This window comes from Andrographis paniculata, unplaced genomic scaffold (genome assembly GCF_009805555.1).
Source record: "Andrographis paniculata isolate CXL003 unplaced genomic scaffold, ASM980555v1 Contig19END, whole genome shotgun sequence".
Classification (NCBI taxonomy): Eukaryota; Viridiplantae; Streptophyta; class Magnoliopsida; order Lamiales; family Acanthaceae; genus Andrographis; species Andrographis paniculata.
This window is the reverse complement of record NW_026137479.1, coordinates 986,524-1,002,714: the sequence shown is the minus strand read 5'-3', so window position 1 is coordinate 1,002,714 and position 16,191 is coordinate 986,524. Positions and strand designations below refer to the sequence as shown.

General features: G+C 30.5%; 2 protein-coding genes across 2 annotated transcripts; both read left to right on the top strand.

Annotated features, from left to right (window-relative positions):
- The first annotated feature begins 7,047 nt into the window (after window positions 1-7,047).
- On the top strand, window positions 7,048-9,644 carry LOC127244500 (myb-related protein 305-like). The gene is made up of 4 exons (XM_051265041.1): window positions 7,048-7,183; window positions 7,373-7,502; window positions 9,245-9,373; window positions 9,449-9,644. The coding sequence occupies exons 1-4, from the start codon at window positions 7,048-7,050 to the stop codon at window positions 9,642-9,644; spliced, it is 591 nt and encodes a 196-aa protein (XP_051120998.1).
- A 1,177-nt stretch (window positions 9,645-10,821) lies between these two features.
- LOC127243400 (monodehydroascorbate reductase 4, peroxisomal) lies at window positions 10,822-15,700 on the top strand. The gene is made up of 7 exons (XM_051263396.1): window positions 10,822-11,130; window positions 11,988-12,039; window positions 12,592-12,672; window positions 13,231-13,349; window positions 13,860-14,079; window positions 14,313-14,431; window positions 14,681-15,700. Exons 1-7 carry the CDS (start codon window positions 11,011-11,013, stop codon window positions 15,407-15,409), a joined length of 1,440 nt encoding a protein of 479 aa, XP_051119353.1. The 5' UTR covers window positions 10,822-11,010; the 3' UTR covers window positions 15,410-15,700.
- The last annotated feature ends 491 nt before the right edge of the window (window positions 15,701-16,191 follow it).

The window sequence follows — 16,191 nt, the reverse complement described above, 5'->3', positions numbered from 1 at the left end:
GATAAGCAATATTCTTCATAAATTCAATAATTACAGATTTGAAGTTCTTGTTTTAGCTGAAGAAGACGAATTTGCTCTAACTTCCTACACCAAGGTCCATTCATTATTGTCACGAGTTCAAAAATATATAAAGGTAAGATTTTTCCAAAATAGATATTAGAATAGAAACTTTGTGCCATTAGCTTTAAGTAAATTAATTATAGAATATATTTGTCCCTGAACATGGTTCTAATGTAGCAAAAAAACTAAAAAATATGGTCAGTTATATATAGATATAGATATGTAAAAGTTTTCTCAAAAATAACATTATATCAACTATTATGGTCTTTTAAGATTATCACATACAAATAAGTATATATTAAATTAAAGCAAAATTGCAAAAGTATTGTATACTTTATTAAGATATAACACGACAAAAGATATCACATAATTTAATGTAATCCAATCAAGACTACCAAACACTTATAATTAATTAAAAAGATAAGAAAAAAGAAAGAAAATTCAAAAGAGTTTGATTGATTGTAGTTTGAAATTAATATGAATATGAATGTTTATTTAAATAGTAGAATAAAATTGTATTATATTTTTACTAAAAGTTGTACGTGTTTAAAAATATTATTTATTACTGAAATAAGAAAACAAATAGAGTCCAAGATGAGATAAAAATAGTGTGAATGAATGAATCAATATATAAACAAAAACAAAACAGAGATAGTTGTCAATCACATGCAATAATACCTTGATTAGGGTAACAACACAAGTTTAGGCACAAAGCCACATTTAAAACTTGCCTAAATTGATCCACAACCACAATCAAAATCAAAATCAAATCAAGCTAATTATGTAAGCAACATTTCACAAACTCCACTTAATGCATGCTTTGTCTATATGACCATATACTAGTGGCTAATATTAATCATTCAAATTAAAATCAAAATAAATGATACAAATTAATTTCTTTTAATTAATTAAGGAGCTAGGGCATGTGATCTGAAGTTTCACTAATCCACTCTTGACAACTTAATGGGGGACCATTTTATCTATAGCTTCTCAATTAAGTAGGGATTAATTATTGATAATCACATTTAACTTTTTATGTTTGAGAATATATATAATTATTTAGTTAATTTAAAAAATAAAAAATAAAAAATCGATGTGTAACATTCAAATAAAAATATCATCTAATAAAATTAACAGTCTAGCTTAATATTATATATATATATATATATATATTTGTAGTGTTTAGAATGTTAAATTTTATTAACAAAAAAGAAAGCATTAATAAACATTTTGGGAAAAAAATGATTTATTTAAAAGTATTCTTTATGGATAATATTTTTAAGCTGGATTATATAATACTTAAAAGAACACACATTAACCCTCCGTTTATTTTGAGTTTTTTTTTTTTTTTTCTTTTTGTAAATTTTTTAACTAACAGTTACAAATTATTTTTTTTCATAAAGAATATGTAATACAAATACAAAACAGAAATATACTAAGCTAAAGTAAATATATCTAAAAGTTTACATCCAAGACCATTTTCTACAAGACTTTTTTTATAAAAAATAATTGATTGATATAATATATTATATAAAAATTTGTGTTCATTGAATCAATTTTGTCTACAATACTTTTGTATTAGTATTATTAAAAATACAATATAAGTACATATATTTATATAAAATATATACTATACATAGTCTATTAATTTAGAAAAATAAAGAATTGAACATAAAATATTACAAATTTATATTATCGGTATATTTTTTTATATTAAATATAAAAAATTCAAAATTCAAAATAAACACATCTGAAATAATAAAAAAAATTGCAAATTTCCTTACTCAGTACTTACCACTACAGGACGAAATTAGAAAGATTAACAGTCAGTTTTAGAAGCAAAACAAAGAATATGAACGACCTTTAAAATCTGTAAACCTTTTGCTGCTTTTCCAAAAATATAATCCTTTCCACGAAACTTTTATAGCATTAATTCATGTCAAACTCATAACAGTTGTGAGCCACTCGTCATATATATTTTTAATTTAAACTGACTCGATTGATTTGTGACAAGTGTTCTTAATTTAACTTAATAATTAATTTTTTTCAGCGACCTTGTCTGGCTAATCGTCGTCTCTGGGGACCATCTAATGTTAGGAATATAATCAATATCACACAATTTAATTAATTAACTAATTAATTGCTGAAATCTTTAAGTTAAGACAAGTGATCATAGTTTAGTACAATTTATTTTTGTCCTGTTCTTCCACCCTGTATGTATAATTTGATCTCAATCGATGATTTATTGTGCCTAATTCCTGTTCTTTATTTTGCACCTATATATATATATATATAATATTATATGTGTGTGTCGATTCTTGCGCATTTATTTCAACCACTAGTTCACACAAATATGTTGGTGTGCTTTGTGCATTCTTGATTAACGAGGACTAATTTGCAATTTATTTAAACGTGTGGTGTTGACAAAAAAAATCATTACAATGCGTGGTGGATACTAACAACAATAATGATGATGACGTAAAAAATATTATTTGTATAATTATTTGCAGATAAAACGGTATTTATGCATTTCCTATGCAGGCTTCATTAATAATTACTTATTTTTTTATTATTATAGTTCTATTTATTTTAAATGCTCAAAAAATTTAAAATTTAAGATTTAGATAACTAAATTAAAATGCTTCAGACATCAACATCCAGCTGATTTTTTTGAAAGATTAGGGATTGAATGGCCGAATAACATCAATTTTTAGTGCAGATAACACTATATTATATGAGTAAGAATTGTGTGGTAATTTTTAAATTGATCTAAAAGCGCACATACTGACATACATACATACATACATACATTTGTGTATACTACTGAAACAAATCCTTCTACATATATATACAGAAATGTGAGTATAGCAAGAATATGAGTGCGGTGCGGGCGTGCGTGTTTTTACCATTAATGATCTATTTATTGCGTTGAATTATGTAATATGTATAGTTAATTAATAACATTATTAAATTTAATCTGGTACAATTTGGTACGAATGTTTGTTGTTTCACTCCATCCAACTCATGTTGGAGTCAAACCAGTGCCTTCATTTAGTAACAATTAGTAGTGTAGCCCACAATCTTTCTTTCTTCTTCTTTTTTTTTTTTATATATATATCCACACACATTGTCACCAATGACTTAGTTATTTTATTTATTTAGTTTATTTTAAAGAAGTTGCATTCATTTTAATTTGTCATAACGTGTACAATGAATTTATGAGAACATTTTTACCTCTAACAGTAGTCAAAGAAGAAACTTAAATCTAGATGTAATAATTTATGCAACTTTTAATCATTATATATGCTAAGCTATCATATTTATCATTCATTTTTCTACCATGTGATGTGATTCAATTTTAAGTTTCAATACATTGCGATTTTCATTCTAATTATTCACATGGATTACATCATTCAAACAAATATTATTGTGTTAAGTTAACGTGAGCAGTAAGGACTATAATAGAAACAAATGATGATGATAAACATATGATAAAAATGATAATTTGTAATGCACGATCGAAATTAATCAGGGTCATCTGCTTGTTTGTATTTTCGTGTTTGAGTTGTTTTGAAATAATAGAAATATATATCAGAAATTCGTAAGAGAATGAGTCTCTCTGGCTCGGGGTATAATTTTTTATTTGACATTTTTAATAAAATATGTATACTAAAGAGAAATAGATTACTAATTTAGTACGCTTTGTGCAAAAATAAATTAGAAAACGCACACAACGTAAACAAATTGTGAGTCTAATAAATGATGTCATGAAGAGTTTACTAGAGTTTGAGCACCATTAGATCTCATCATGCATGTCCCAATCTACCTTTGTAAGAGCACCAAGCACTAAAACTAATTATGGCATACATATATAATAATCATCTTATTATTATTATTATTATTATTATTATTATTATTATTATTATTATTATTATTATTTAATTTTCTTGTTTAAATAATATTTTGATATGATTTTTTTTTTAAAAAAAGAAATAATACTTTTTATTGAAAATTATATGAGATGAATAATCATAATTTGTATTTAAATATGTAAACAACAAACCCCCATTCTATTAGAATATGTATTCATATTCATATTAATATTCATGCATTCATATCATCCTTGAGATATATTGATGAGGATTTTCATATTGCTTGTCGAAAGATAATTATTCCTTTTCTTGTTTTGAAATGTCAATTGCGTGCACGGATTTGTCATATTTTATTTTCCATTCTAAAATAAAAGTGAATTAAAGGAACATCTCTCTTACCTAACCTTGTCAAAATTCTTACCACCTTTTCACACACTTTCATAAATTTCATTCAATAGGTCAACTCAAAAACAATGAAGTGGGAATATCCTCCTCTGACAATTTTATTTTATTTAATTAATTATGAGTTCAAAAATGGAAAAAGAATATTGTAATAAGTTTATGACGTGTAGATGTCGTAATGTCAAGACCAGATATTTAATCTAAGTTAGTCATGTCAATGACTTTCCATTTTATTACAAAAATGAAAAATGCATGCATGCATGGTTTTGTCATTCCAAATTCACGGGGCATTACATATATATATATATATATATAATAATTTTTATAATGATATTTTATAAATTACAATATTTCATAATTTTGATCATTTGATTTAGATATTACAATCTCCAAAACCATATTATATACATGCTAAATTGTACTCCCTTTCGTCCAGGGGATTTACATGGGGTTAGGGGACCCTTCAGTCCTCAAAATATATCTATTTTTTAGTGTAAAAAATAATAAAATATATATATTTTTAGTAATTTATCCCTCTTATTTTTTTATTTAATAATGTAAAATATTATAAATTTTTTATCTGTTTGTTAATTTATATTTCTAGCCTTTAAGTTTTATTTTTTTATAATAAAATATATTGAATTTTATGTAGTTTCGTTGATTTTTTTTTTAACTTTTTTTTGTCCGGATGTACTATGAATTTTTTAAAAAAACATTGAATCGATAAAAAAAAAACGATAAAAAAATTGATATTTTTGCCCCCCCAAACTGCTGGTTCCGTCACTGCCTTCGTCATCTAAAATTAAACATATTTGATTAGGCATGAGTTTTAAAAAAAAAGTAGGAATACTTTTTCTTTCTACAGTAAAAAAAAAGAAGGTATTTTTTGCTAAAAAAAAAAATAAAAAAAAATAAAAATATTTTTGAATAAAAAAAAAAGTGAGCATAAGTTTAGATCTACAAAAAATAATATATTTGTAACGGAATTTCGTCCCTAAAGTTCACGTAGCTAACGTAATTCCATTCCTAATTCTGTCTCTAATATCATTAGTAACGGAAAAAGTAAATTTAGAGACAAAAACGTTTTATTACAAAAATGATTTTTTCTTGTAGTGGACGACGGAGGGAGTAATATATATATAGGGCAAAACTGGTAACAAATTAAAGTGTACATAGGTATTACATTTTTTCCTCAGTATAAGTAGATTACAACAGGGAGAAGATAGTATATAACCATTTTATGCATCTTTTTTATATATAAAAATACATAATTGTTACTCACTACAAAAAAAAAAAAAAAAAAAAAAATAGTATATTTGTAACAGAATTTTGTTTCTAAAATTCACGTAGCTAACATAATTTCATCACTAATTTCATTTTCAATATCATTAGTAGTGGAAAAAATGGATTTAAGAATAAAAAAATATCGTTAAAAATTTGATATTTTTTTTGTAGTGATGTTCATTACAGGCTGTAATTCATGCACATTGCATGAAAACGTCAGCTAGCCCCTTTCTTATTACATTGCACGTATGTATGCAATTGCTCTTGTTTGTCGTGTGTCTGTGTGGCATTCACTATTGCTGAATAGTTCGTGCATTAATATTTTACATTACCAAAGCATCTTTAATCATATATTTAATAATCCCAAGCTATTAATATTCAGATAAACTTAATTACATCCAGTGTATTTTTATTATTTTAGCCATGGGTAGATTTTATTTATAGTAAACCATCCGCATTAATGCGAATGCTTAGTTCAATATAAATGGTATGTATGTGATGAATTCTAAAACCAGTTTTTCTATCAAGAACTCTTATAAATAATAAAAGAACTATATTGTAATTAAATGCTAAAGAATGACCACTCACCTATGATCTAAATGGCTGAAAATTCATAATCTTACCGTCACAAATTAAAATACGACAACAACTTAACCATGCTTCACCCGGATACAATTGGTCTTAAATTTACACCTTCAAGTTTATTTTTAGATTCAACTATTTCATTTGTCCACCACTCTTTTTTTATATACGAGACTTAAATATATTCCAAAAATAATTATAGTTTCATCTAAAAATCGATTCGAATAAAAAAAAAAAGAATGTGGATTTTGTTTTATTTAATTTTTTTTTTCAATTTTATTATTGTGCAATCCTTAAATTTATTGATTAAAATACAATATTTTCATATATGACAAAATATTACATTCAACCATTATTGAAATAAAAAGTAAAAATAAAAATACAAAACCAAACAGAAAATGAACAAATCCTTGTAATGTTTGGAAGTACCCAAAATTCTTACCATGATCTAAATTTTTGTGCACAAATAAACTAAGAGCTTTACCTACTACTAGCAATGGATTAAGTAAGAAAAAAGTTAATTAGGCGATAAAGCTCACTGTTTTGATGTCAACTAATAGATGCACACTAAATAAAATAAAATAAATTATAATTTTGGTTAACTCGGGCTATGGAATGATATCCTCAATCCTCCCAAGTACGAAAGAAGGTCCCTATAAATACAACATCTACCCATTTTCCTTCAACTGCGTTATATTTCTATACACTTTTCCCTATTTGTCACACACACACCACAATCAATTTCTTATATGAAATTTGATCTTTTTCTTGATCTAATCCGATCCCATCTAAATATATATATATATATATATATATAACTGCTGCAAGTTATATATAAACGGCATCGATGGATAAAAAGCCATGCAAATCGGAAGACCTCGAAGTGAGGAAAGGTCCATGGACAATGGAAGAAGACCTCATCCTCATGAATTACATTGCTAATCACGGCGAAGGTGTTTGGAACACTCTTGCTCGATCTGCTGGTACGTAACCATGTGCGCGTGTTGTGTGTATATATATATATATACACGTATGTATATGTTTTTTGTAGTGGGTTTCATTTTTCGTGATCTCTTATTTATTTATTTATCTATCCTATGGCTGGCATATGTTGGAGAGAAATCCATGAAAACCCTAAATTTTTTTAATTTATTTTTATAATATTTAATTAGGGTTGAAGCGCACGGGGAAGAGCTGCCGGCTGCGATGGCTGAATTACCTGAGACCGGATGTGAAGCGCGGAAATATTACACCGGAAGAGCAGCTTCTCATCATGGAGCTTCATTCAAAGTGGGGAAACAGGTAATTAGGGTTTTGATCCTTAATTTAAATTCCAGATACATATATGTGGTTTTATTTATTAGGGTTTTGAAATTTGATTATTGATCACACTTATTTGTTTTTTTTCTTATTATTATTATTAGAAGGGAAGTAAATATAAGGTTTCAAAATTGTAGAAACTAACATAAAAAATTGGTTTATCATTTTTAGGCGTACAATTAGGGCACAAGAACATATCGGAAGTTGATCTATGATCATAATTCGTGAAACAATACTAAGCTATTTTAATTTGTAATATAAAATCCAATACTCTAATGGATATATGGTTTTAATTGAATAATTCATTTTATATAGAAGACATAATATATAAACTAAAAATTATTAATATAATCTTGAAAAGTTGTTCTATTCTTGTCTTTTTGCTTAACAAATACTAGCTAGTATAATTTTATGTTTCATGGCACGGTCTTTAAATTTAGAAATTAAACTAAAAAAAAAAAATGATCTTACAGCGGTATATATAGTAAGATGTCTTAAAAGTGAATAAATATAGAGTGAATAAAGACTAAGCTAGTCTAGCTAGGGAATTAAACCTAATTTCCATATTCAGAAACCTAATTTCCATATTCATTTAAATGTCTTGCATGAGTTATTATTAAAAAATTAATTAAGATTAACCAATAAACCCTTTTTCTTTGGTATTATATTTATCTCATCACCTTCGTAGCATCCTCTTTAAGCATATTACTTTCTACATAGGGGAAAAAAAACCCATAATTTTAGTTCACTGTAATTACTACAAAATCCTTAATTTAAAGAAGACAACCTATATATATATATATATATATATATATTATTGTACATATATGCAACAATAATTAATCATGTACTTTTTACTTGATAGATAGGGTAAACATTATTTTAGTTCTTATGGGTTCACTAATACATAAATACGTAGTATTAAAGAATCCTTAATAATCATCCTAAGTAAAAATAAAAAAAGAAAAAAGACTGTATAATACTTCTATGATAGTTAATAATTTTGTTAAGTTTCTATTGGTTTGGAATTAATATATATCATAAAAATAAAATGGTGTAACCTTATAATATCTTCTTTGGAATAGCAGACGAGAAGGGCTTGAGATATGATATGCCATCTTAAGCTTTTTCTTCCATAAATAAAAAATAAATTTCCCACACTAGTGTACTCTCATCACTAAATATAAATAATTTTTTAATTGGCATTGAGGTAGTCAATTGCATATAATGGTGTAGGAGGTTTTTGAGCATACATATGGTCTTTTTATATGCAAATAAAGCTGGGACTGCATTAAGATTCAACCATAGAACATGCATTATGATTTCAGCCACAGAACATGATTTAATGGATTAATTACTTGATTTTTTTGTATCATTTAAGCATCGAATACTTTGGAAGAAAAGCTAAATAATGTAAATAAGTGACAGACCTGGGCATATCCCAATATTGATAGATTTATGCACCCCCAATATCATTCATTTCCTATATCGTTTAAGTAGCTAATTAAGTCATTAATACATCTCTTCTTATATTGCAGTAAGTGGGATACATAATATGGAGAATAACATCATGGGTGTGTTTTGTTTTTTTCTTTTTCCTCTTAATCTTAATGTTAGGTAGATAAAATATATATATTACATATTTTTATAATATTAATCGAGTAGGATGGTGACAAAAATTAATTGGAAAAACACACTCCATAAATGATTTTATTTTATTTCAGGTGGTCGAAAATCGCAAAATATCTTCCTGGCAGGACCGACAATGAAATCAAAAATTTTTGGAGAACTCGAATTCAAAAACATATGAAACAACCGACGACAAGTCAGAGCCCGTCGTCTGTAGATCATCACCAACAACGAGAAGAGCTACAATCCATATATAACAACAACAATAATAATGTCAATATTATGCATGATCAAGTCGGGTGTAGTACAAGTCAAGTTTCTTCCTGTTGCGTCGCGGCGGATCACGCGGTCGATCAAATGTCCTATTCTTCGCCTTCCTCATTCACTCCCGGGACCATCGAGTCCTTTGATGGTCCTTTCGCTCCGGCGGATTCAAATGAAGGCCTTTGGAGCATGGAGGATCTTTGGTCCATGCACTTGCTCAATGGAAATTAATAAATACCATAAAGTCATCACGCATATGTCTATTATTGCATTTAATTTTACTTTTGTGCTTCTTCATTAAATTAAAGTTTACATATGTAATAGTAATAATAACAATTGTAGAATGCTACACATATATTTTTGTATGCTACATATATATGTGGATATATATATATATATATATAAGTCTATTATTACAAATTGTGGTGTTTCTTATGATCAGTTTGGTTTTGCTTTAGAATTTTTTATTTGACAAATTAAAGATTTCCTAGTGTTTAGAAAATTAAATAGGGATTTCTTGGTTAACTTTGTGTTTAATCACGTGTGAAGTTAATTAACACCAAACTGAAGCAATGAAAAACAGATACGTGGAAAGGGGATTAGTTTATTTGGGGCAAATTTAATTACTTGCTTTATATCTATATTGGGCTATATTTGCTAAATGAGATTAGACTAATGCCTAATTCCTGCGTGACTAATTTAAAATTGATTTTGCATTGCTCTACCAATATACAAATTAACAAATAAATTAATGTTAAAACTAAGTGTTGATCAAAGAAAATAAATACTAATGATAATAATACAAGACAATTGCAGTACTGCACGGGTAAGAATTGGGCTCTAAATGGGCCTAAATTGCTACACTTATTTGGGCCATTGTTTAGAAAACCACGTAAACGGCCCGGCCCAACTCATTTTGATATAACATTAAGAAATATTATTAAATAATAAATTTGAATGGTCAAATATGGAAAAGGATAATTATAAGAATTTTAAAAATATGGAGTGGTAGATATGAAACATGAGATTGGGATTGGGTTGATCTCTTCCGGGCCACATTTCCCAACTTAATCCAATCCAATGTTTCTGCTGTGCGCTGATTGGCCAATCCCCATCATGTGGGCCCTACCTCAACGATCCCCATGCCTCTCTTTTTATTATTATTATTATTATTTATATTTATATTTTTCCCATAAGATATCAGTGCCGTAATTTGTAAATATATTATTTTATTTATAATTGTTGAAGTTCTCTTTATTAAGAAAAGGGTAATATAGTAAATTCAGATGGGCGGGAATTGGGGATTACCCAACCCTAATTTTGGGCCCATCGTTTGTAATCCTTTTTTGTATTTTATTCAAAAATTTTGAGGGAAAATTATATAGAGACTGACTGACAAGAAATGTATATAATCAATCAGAGTGGTGGTTACTTGGACGATGAGTCAATCCTGACTCAGGAAGGAGGCGGCGAGGAAGGAAGGAATTCTGATGCAGGGAGGAAGGTAGCTCAGATTCTGCTTTCAATCCTTATACGCAATCTTTTGTTTTATTCAGAAGCTAGGGGGTGAGGAGTTGGGGATTGATTGCGTACGCATATGGGGAGAGCGTTTGTGTACGTCGTAGTGGGAGGAGGAGTTGCAGCTGGGTACGCCGCCCATGAATTTGTCAAGAGAGGCGTTTCTCGTGGCGAGCTTTGCATCGTTTCTGAAGAGACTGTAATTTTCATACTTCTTGTCTCTTTTCTCTATGCGTGAATGTGTGGTCGGAATGTGTGGTGTTATATCTGTGTAATTTTAGACAGTATTCGCTGGGTTCTGAGGTCTGTATCTGCTGGAATTTGGAGATGCTATTTGAATTCGAGCGTGATGTCATTGAATTCATGTCTGAGGGGGGCTAAACGAGTAATACGGAGATATTGGTTAAATTTTGTTACGTCAATTGAAGGTGTTTATCAGTTGAGTTTTGTATTGGTTTTCATATCGCCTCCTAACCGATTAATATTAATGGAAATCCTGGTCTTCTGTTCTGGATTTAGATTGATCGTTTTACTCCTTGTGATGTCCCTTTTTACATCATAACTGTAGGCGTTGAAGTAGATTTGATTGCACGATAAGTTCACGTTGGTTGTTTTTATTTGATGGCGTTAGTTATAGTAGCTAAAGCATCACATATGGAAGGAAGTCAATTAATTCCTGTGCTATATTGGGGGATAGTTTATTTGTAGAAGTGGCTGATAGCTTTTTAAGGCTTTGTTCATGTCCCTTGGCAGTCAATGGGAACTTGGAGACAGTTCAAAACTCCTGCAAGTGTGGTTGAACCTTATATAATCTTTCTAATGCATTGATTAAAAACTTTGGTATATGCTGTCATAGAAGTCAATGCCATGGCTAATCTTATTATTCTTGTTCCTTGGCCTGATATTCCAAATGTGTTTTGAGAGTGTGTTCATTTTATTCTATTTTTAATCATGTGAGATTAAGAATATAACCTGTGATTTATTACCATCACAATCTACATTGGTTTGGTTTCCTTATTTGTTTAATATGCTGTTCATTGGGCTTATGTTCTGTAGGTTGCACCCTATGAAAGGCCTGCATTAAGCAAAGGTTATTTGCTTCCAGAAGGTAGATTCCTTACTAGAACAGAGTCCTTGCAGAGTCTCTCTTGCAGTATACTACTAAGCAACCTGCATCTATGATATATTTGTATAATTTCTCCTTGAAGTAAATGAAGGTTGAATAACCCCATTTAGCTTGGAAAGCTTGGAATATGCATCTTAAAGTTGATCTCAGAAATGTTCAATGTTTTTTGTTCTGAGCCTACAATGGCATACATTTTGTTCTTGTTATTAATTGTTGATAATTTTCGTTTTTAACAATTGTATAGATGTTTTCCAGAGTTATGCATATGTATTTACTCCTCCAAGATGAAGTTAATTTCTGAGTCTACAATTGCAAACATTTTGTTTTTGCAATTAACTATTGATACTAGTACCTTTAAAACCTTTAAAAGTGCATACAAGTGCACACACTTCTATGTCAGAGATTCTATGTGTTGTTTCTTATATCTTGGATTCACATGTGAAATTATTTTCATCCTCTCATTGGTTACATGTATAAAATGATGCTTGTTATGTGTTACACAGATTACTCTTTGTATCTATTTATTGCATGCAGCTCCTGCACGGCTCCCTTCATTTCATTGTTGTGTTGGCTCCAATGAGGAAAGATTGACTTCAAAATGGTATAAAGAGCACGGTAATTTTCTTGTAGCACTATTGCACTTGTTCTATGACTTTTCATTTCAATAAGTACATCATTTTAGGAAAAATGAGCTGGTGTTTTAAGAAGTGTATGACTTGCACTGATTGTTAGGAAGACACCAATGAGTCATAAACAAAAAGTTGTTTTAAATGGGCGAAATTGTAAGGGATAATTTTAATTTTATTCTTGTATTTTGCATTCTTCTTATATTAGTGTGGAAAAATTCAATTGGAGAGATATATTACTATGGTAAAGACACGCTTAAATAATAAATTCCAAAGTTGCTTAAATTAATTATTTCGGAATTCCTTGATCCGAAACTCTTCTCCTATCATAATTCCAACCTTGAAGCTGAAATTTTAATCTTGCATATTTGTACTGATGGTAATATTGAAGTAATTGCATTCGCACCCAACTCAATTTTTCCGTTTTGTGTAACAAGGTCTTGGACAAAAATGATTTTCCTCTGATACACTAAGTATTATTATGCTGCAATTGTGCATGATAGTTTTACTTTGTTTTATTTACAGTCTGCTAAATAAAATTATTCAGGTATTGAATTGATTCTTGGAACATGGGTTAAGTCCGCAGACGTGAGAAGGAAGACTTTGCTAACTGCAACAGGAGAAACCATAAGTTACAAGTATCTGATTGTTGCAACTGGAGCCAGGGTACAATCTTGCATATCTGATATTGTTGTGCTTGATAAACAGTTTAACCTCGACAAGTCTCGATAAGTAATTTGTGGTGGTTGACTATCCTCCTGAGAATGGAACAAAAATAACAAAGTTCACATTATGTTAACCTCATACAATTTGGACATAACGCTCATGCTTTACTTGGCCTGTAATAGGTTTGATTTTAGATTTCTCAACTCTGAGTGTGGCCCACCTTAAAAATTGGCTCAGAATTATCTAAGAGAATCCTGAAGAAGATAGCATATCATATGTGGATTCTGTAATTGGCGTGTATACCCTGCTATTGTTCTTTCTTATCCAAATTAAGCCACTTTCATTAATGTAAATAAGTGCCAATTAAATGCTGTTTCATGGCTGTGTGTCATGGATTGACTTTAAGAATAACTCTCAACTAACTAAATATGGCCTTAACAAAAGTTTGTACCATTAAAAGAACAAATGACATGGATTTATGAATCTGATTGGACGGTGCATTATTTGCAGGCCCTGAAGTTGGAAGAGTTTGGAGTAAATGGATCAGATGCAGCAAATGTTTGTTACCTACGAGATTTGGCTGATGCGGACAGACTTGTAAATGTAATGAAGTCTTCTACTGGTGGAAATGCTGTCGTTATTGGAGGCGGCTATATAGGAATGGAATGTGCTGCATCTTTGGTGATAAACAAATTAAATGCGACAATGGTTTTTCCAGAAGCGCACTGCAGTAAGTAATTTTCTTAAATTGTCTGTATATGCTTCTCATGTTTTGACGTTTATCATGTGGTCAGACTATTGTCAGCTATAGTATTACCACTTCTGTTATTGTTTGCTTCTTCACATCTGTCACCAACTTTTGCAGTTACTATTCTTTGTAGCCTTAATTTTCTGCCAGCTCTCTGAATAACAGACTTCACTTATTTAGCGTCAACTGTTCTTATATTTTTACTTTGTCTACAGTGGCAAGATTATTTACCCCTAAGATTGCTGGATACTATGAGGACTTTTACCAGTCCAAAGGAGTGAAGTTTATCAAAGGAACAGTGTTGGCTTCATTTGATTTTAACTCTGATGGAAAGGTAAATTTGTAGCATTGTGCTGAGTCACTGCAACCATATTGAAGATAAAAAAATCTTTCAAACCTTGAAGATCTTAAGATTAAACAGGAACTCTTCCATTTTGGATGGAAGTGTTTCTTTGATTTTCTATTGTATCCCACAGCTAGTATGAGTAATGAATGATGATTATTTTGCCTTCATGTAACTTATATTTTTGCAAATATTGGCCTGTACATCCTGCAATCTAAAGCCTGACAATTTTGTGTACAGGTCACTGCTGTTAATCTTCGAGATGGAAGCAAGCTTCCTGCAGACCTGGTTGTGGTCGGGATTGGGATTCGTCCAAACACAAGTCTGTTTGAAGGTCAACTAACCCTCGAGAAGGGAGGAATCAAAGTGAATGCCAAAATGCAATCGAGCAACAACTCCGTCTTTGCAGTCGGAGATGTAGCTGCATTTCCAGTCAAAGTTGTTGGAGAAACCCGGCGACTGGAGCATGTCGATGCAGCCAGAAAATCAGCAAGGCATGCAGTTGCTGCAATCATGGATCCGGAAAGAACTGGTGAATTCGATTACCTTCCTTTCTTCTACTCCCGAGTGTTCACATTGTCCTGGCAGTTCTACGGGGATAATGCAGGGGAAGTCATTCATTTCGGTGATTTCTCTGGAAACACCTTTGGTGCTTACTGGGTGCACAAGGGCTGCCTCGTCGGGTCCTTTCTTGAGGGTGGAACTAAAGAACAGTATGAAGCCATAGCCCACGCCACGAGGCTCAAACCCAAAATTGACGACTTAGCCGAGGTGGAGAGACAGGGGTTAGGATTTGCGCTGTCTGTAAGCCAGAAGCCTTCGTTTGCACGGACAGCTGATGTTGGAGGCGGCACGGGCATGATAATAGAGAAACCGACGTATGCATGGCATGCAACTGCGGGAGTTATTCTTGCTGCGTCAATAGCTGCGTTTGCGTACTGGTACGGTCGAAGGCGCCGGAGATGGTAGGTGGGTCGGCCATCCATCACTGTAGCTTTGGTGTGTAGGAGAAAGATAAAGATAAGATAAGATGCGGGTGTTGTAGCCATACACATTACTTATTATCAGGTGATGACACATTCAGTGATAATACTACTGTTCGCACAAAGGGAATGAATAATTAATGAATTTGGCATGGCAAGGAGTAGGAGGAGGAGGGAAAGGAGGTTCTGATATTTATTTGTATCTGTGTAACTCACTCACTCACTCACTCTTATTCTCTTATATGCAATAAATAACACAACAAATCACAGCACAGCACAGCACAGCACCTGCAATGGAATGGATGAAAATATGATTGATTTCATTGGGTATGTATGTATGCTAGTGGATTTTGTAGCAATTTGTTTGTTGGATAGGGATAGGGATAGGGATATGGATAGGGCCTTTGGTCAATGGTAAGATTGTTGGTTTAGAAGAGAGAGGTCTCAAGTACAATTCTCGAAATGTCTGATGAATTAACGGAGTTTTATAGTAAATCACCTACTAATACGAGTATTGGTTAGCAGAGTCGGAGTGGATCACTGTAAGCCACTCAATTAAACGGATGGATGCTTTTCCAATTAATTTGTGTCCTAATTAATTATTATTTTCCCCATAATCTGTGCCCTCATTATTGTTTATAATTTATTCTATTTTTATATTGTTATTTAGAATATTTTTATAAATTGGTACAAACATATGAAGAGTAAAAACCTAAGGATAAAGGAAGATGAAAACAAAATATATTAAGGCATTCTAAATAGAAGATA

Excerpts from the sequence above, each read along its gene's own strand:
- LOC127244500 (XM_051265041.1), top strand. The coding sequence starts at position 7,048 with ATGGATAAAAAGCCATGCAAATCGGAAGACCTCGAAGTGAGGAAAGGT. Across the intron at positions 7,503-9,244 it reads CATTCAAAGTGGGGAAACAG|GTGGTCGAAAATCGCAAAAT; the intron begins GTAATTAGGGTT and ends ATTTTATTTCAG. Across the intron at positions 9,374-9,448 it reads CCGTCGTCTGTAGATCATCA|GTGTAGTACAAGTCAAGTTT; the intron begins CCAACAACGAGA and ends TGATCAAGTCGG.
- LOC127243400 (XM_051263396.1), top strand. The coding sequence starts at position 11,011 with ATGGGGAGAGCGTTTGTGTACGTCGTAGTGGGAGGAGGAGTTGCAGCT. Across the intron at positions 13,350-13,859 it reads TTGTTGCAACTGGAGCCAGG|GCCCTGAAGTTGGAAGAGTT; the intron begins GTACAATCTTGC and ends CATTATTTGCAG. Across the intron at positions 14,432-14,680 it reads ATTTTAACTCTGATGGAAAG|GTCACTGCTGTTAATCTTCG; the intron begins GTAAATTTGTAG and ends TTTTGTGTACAG.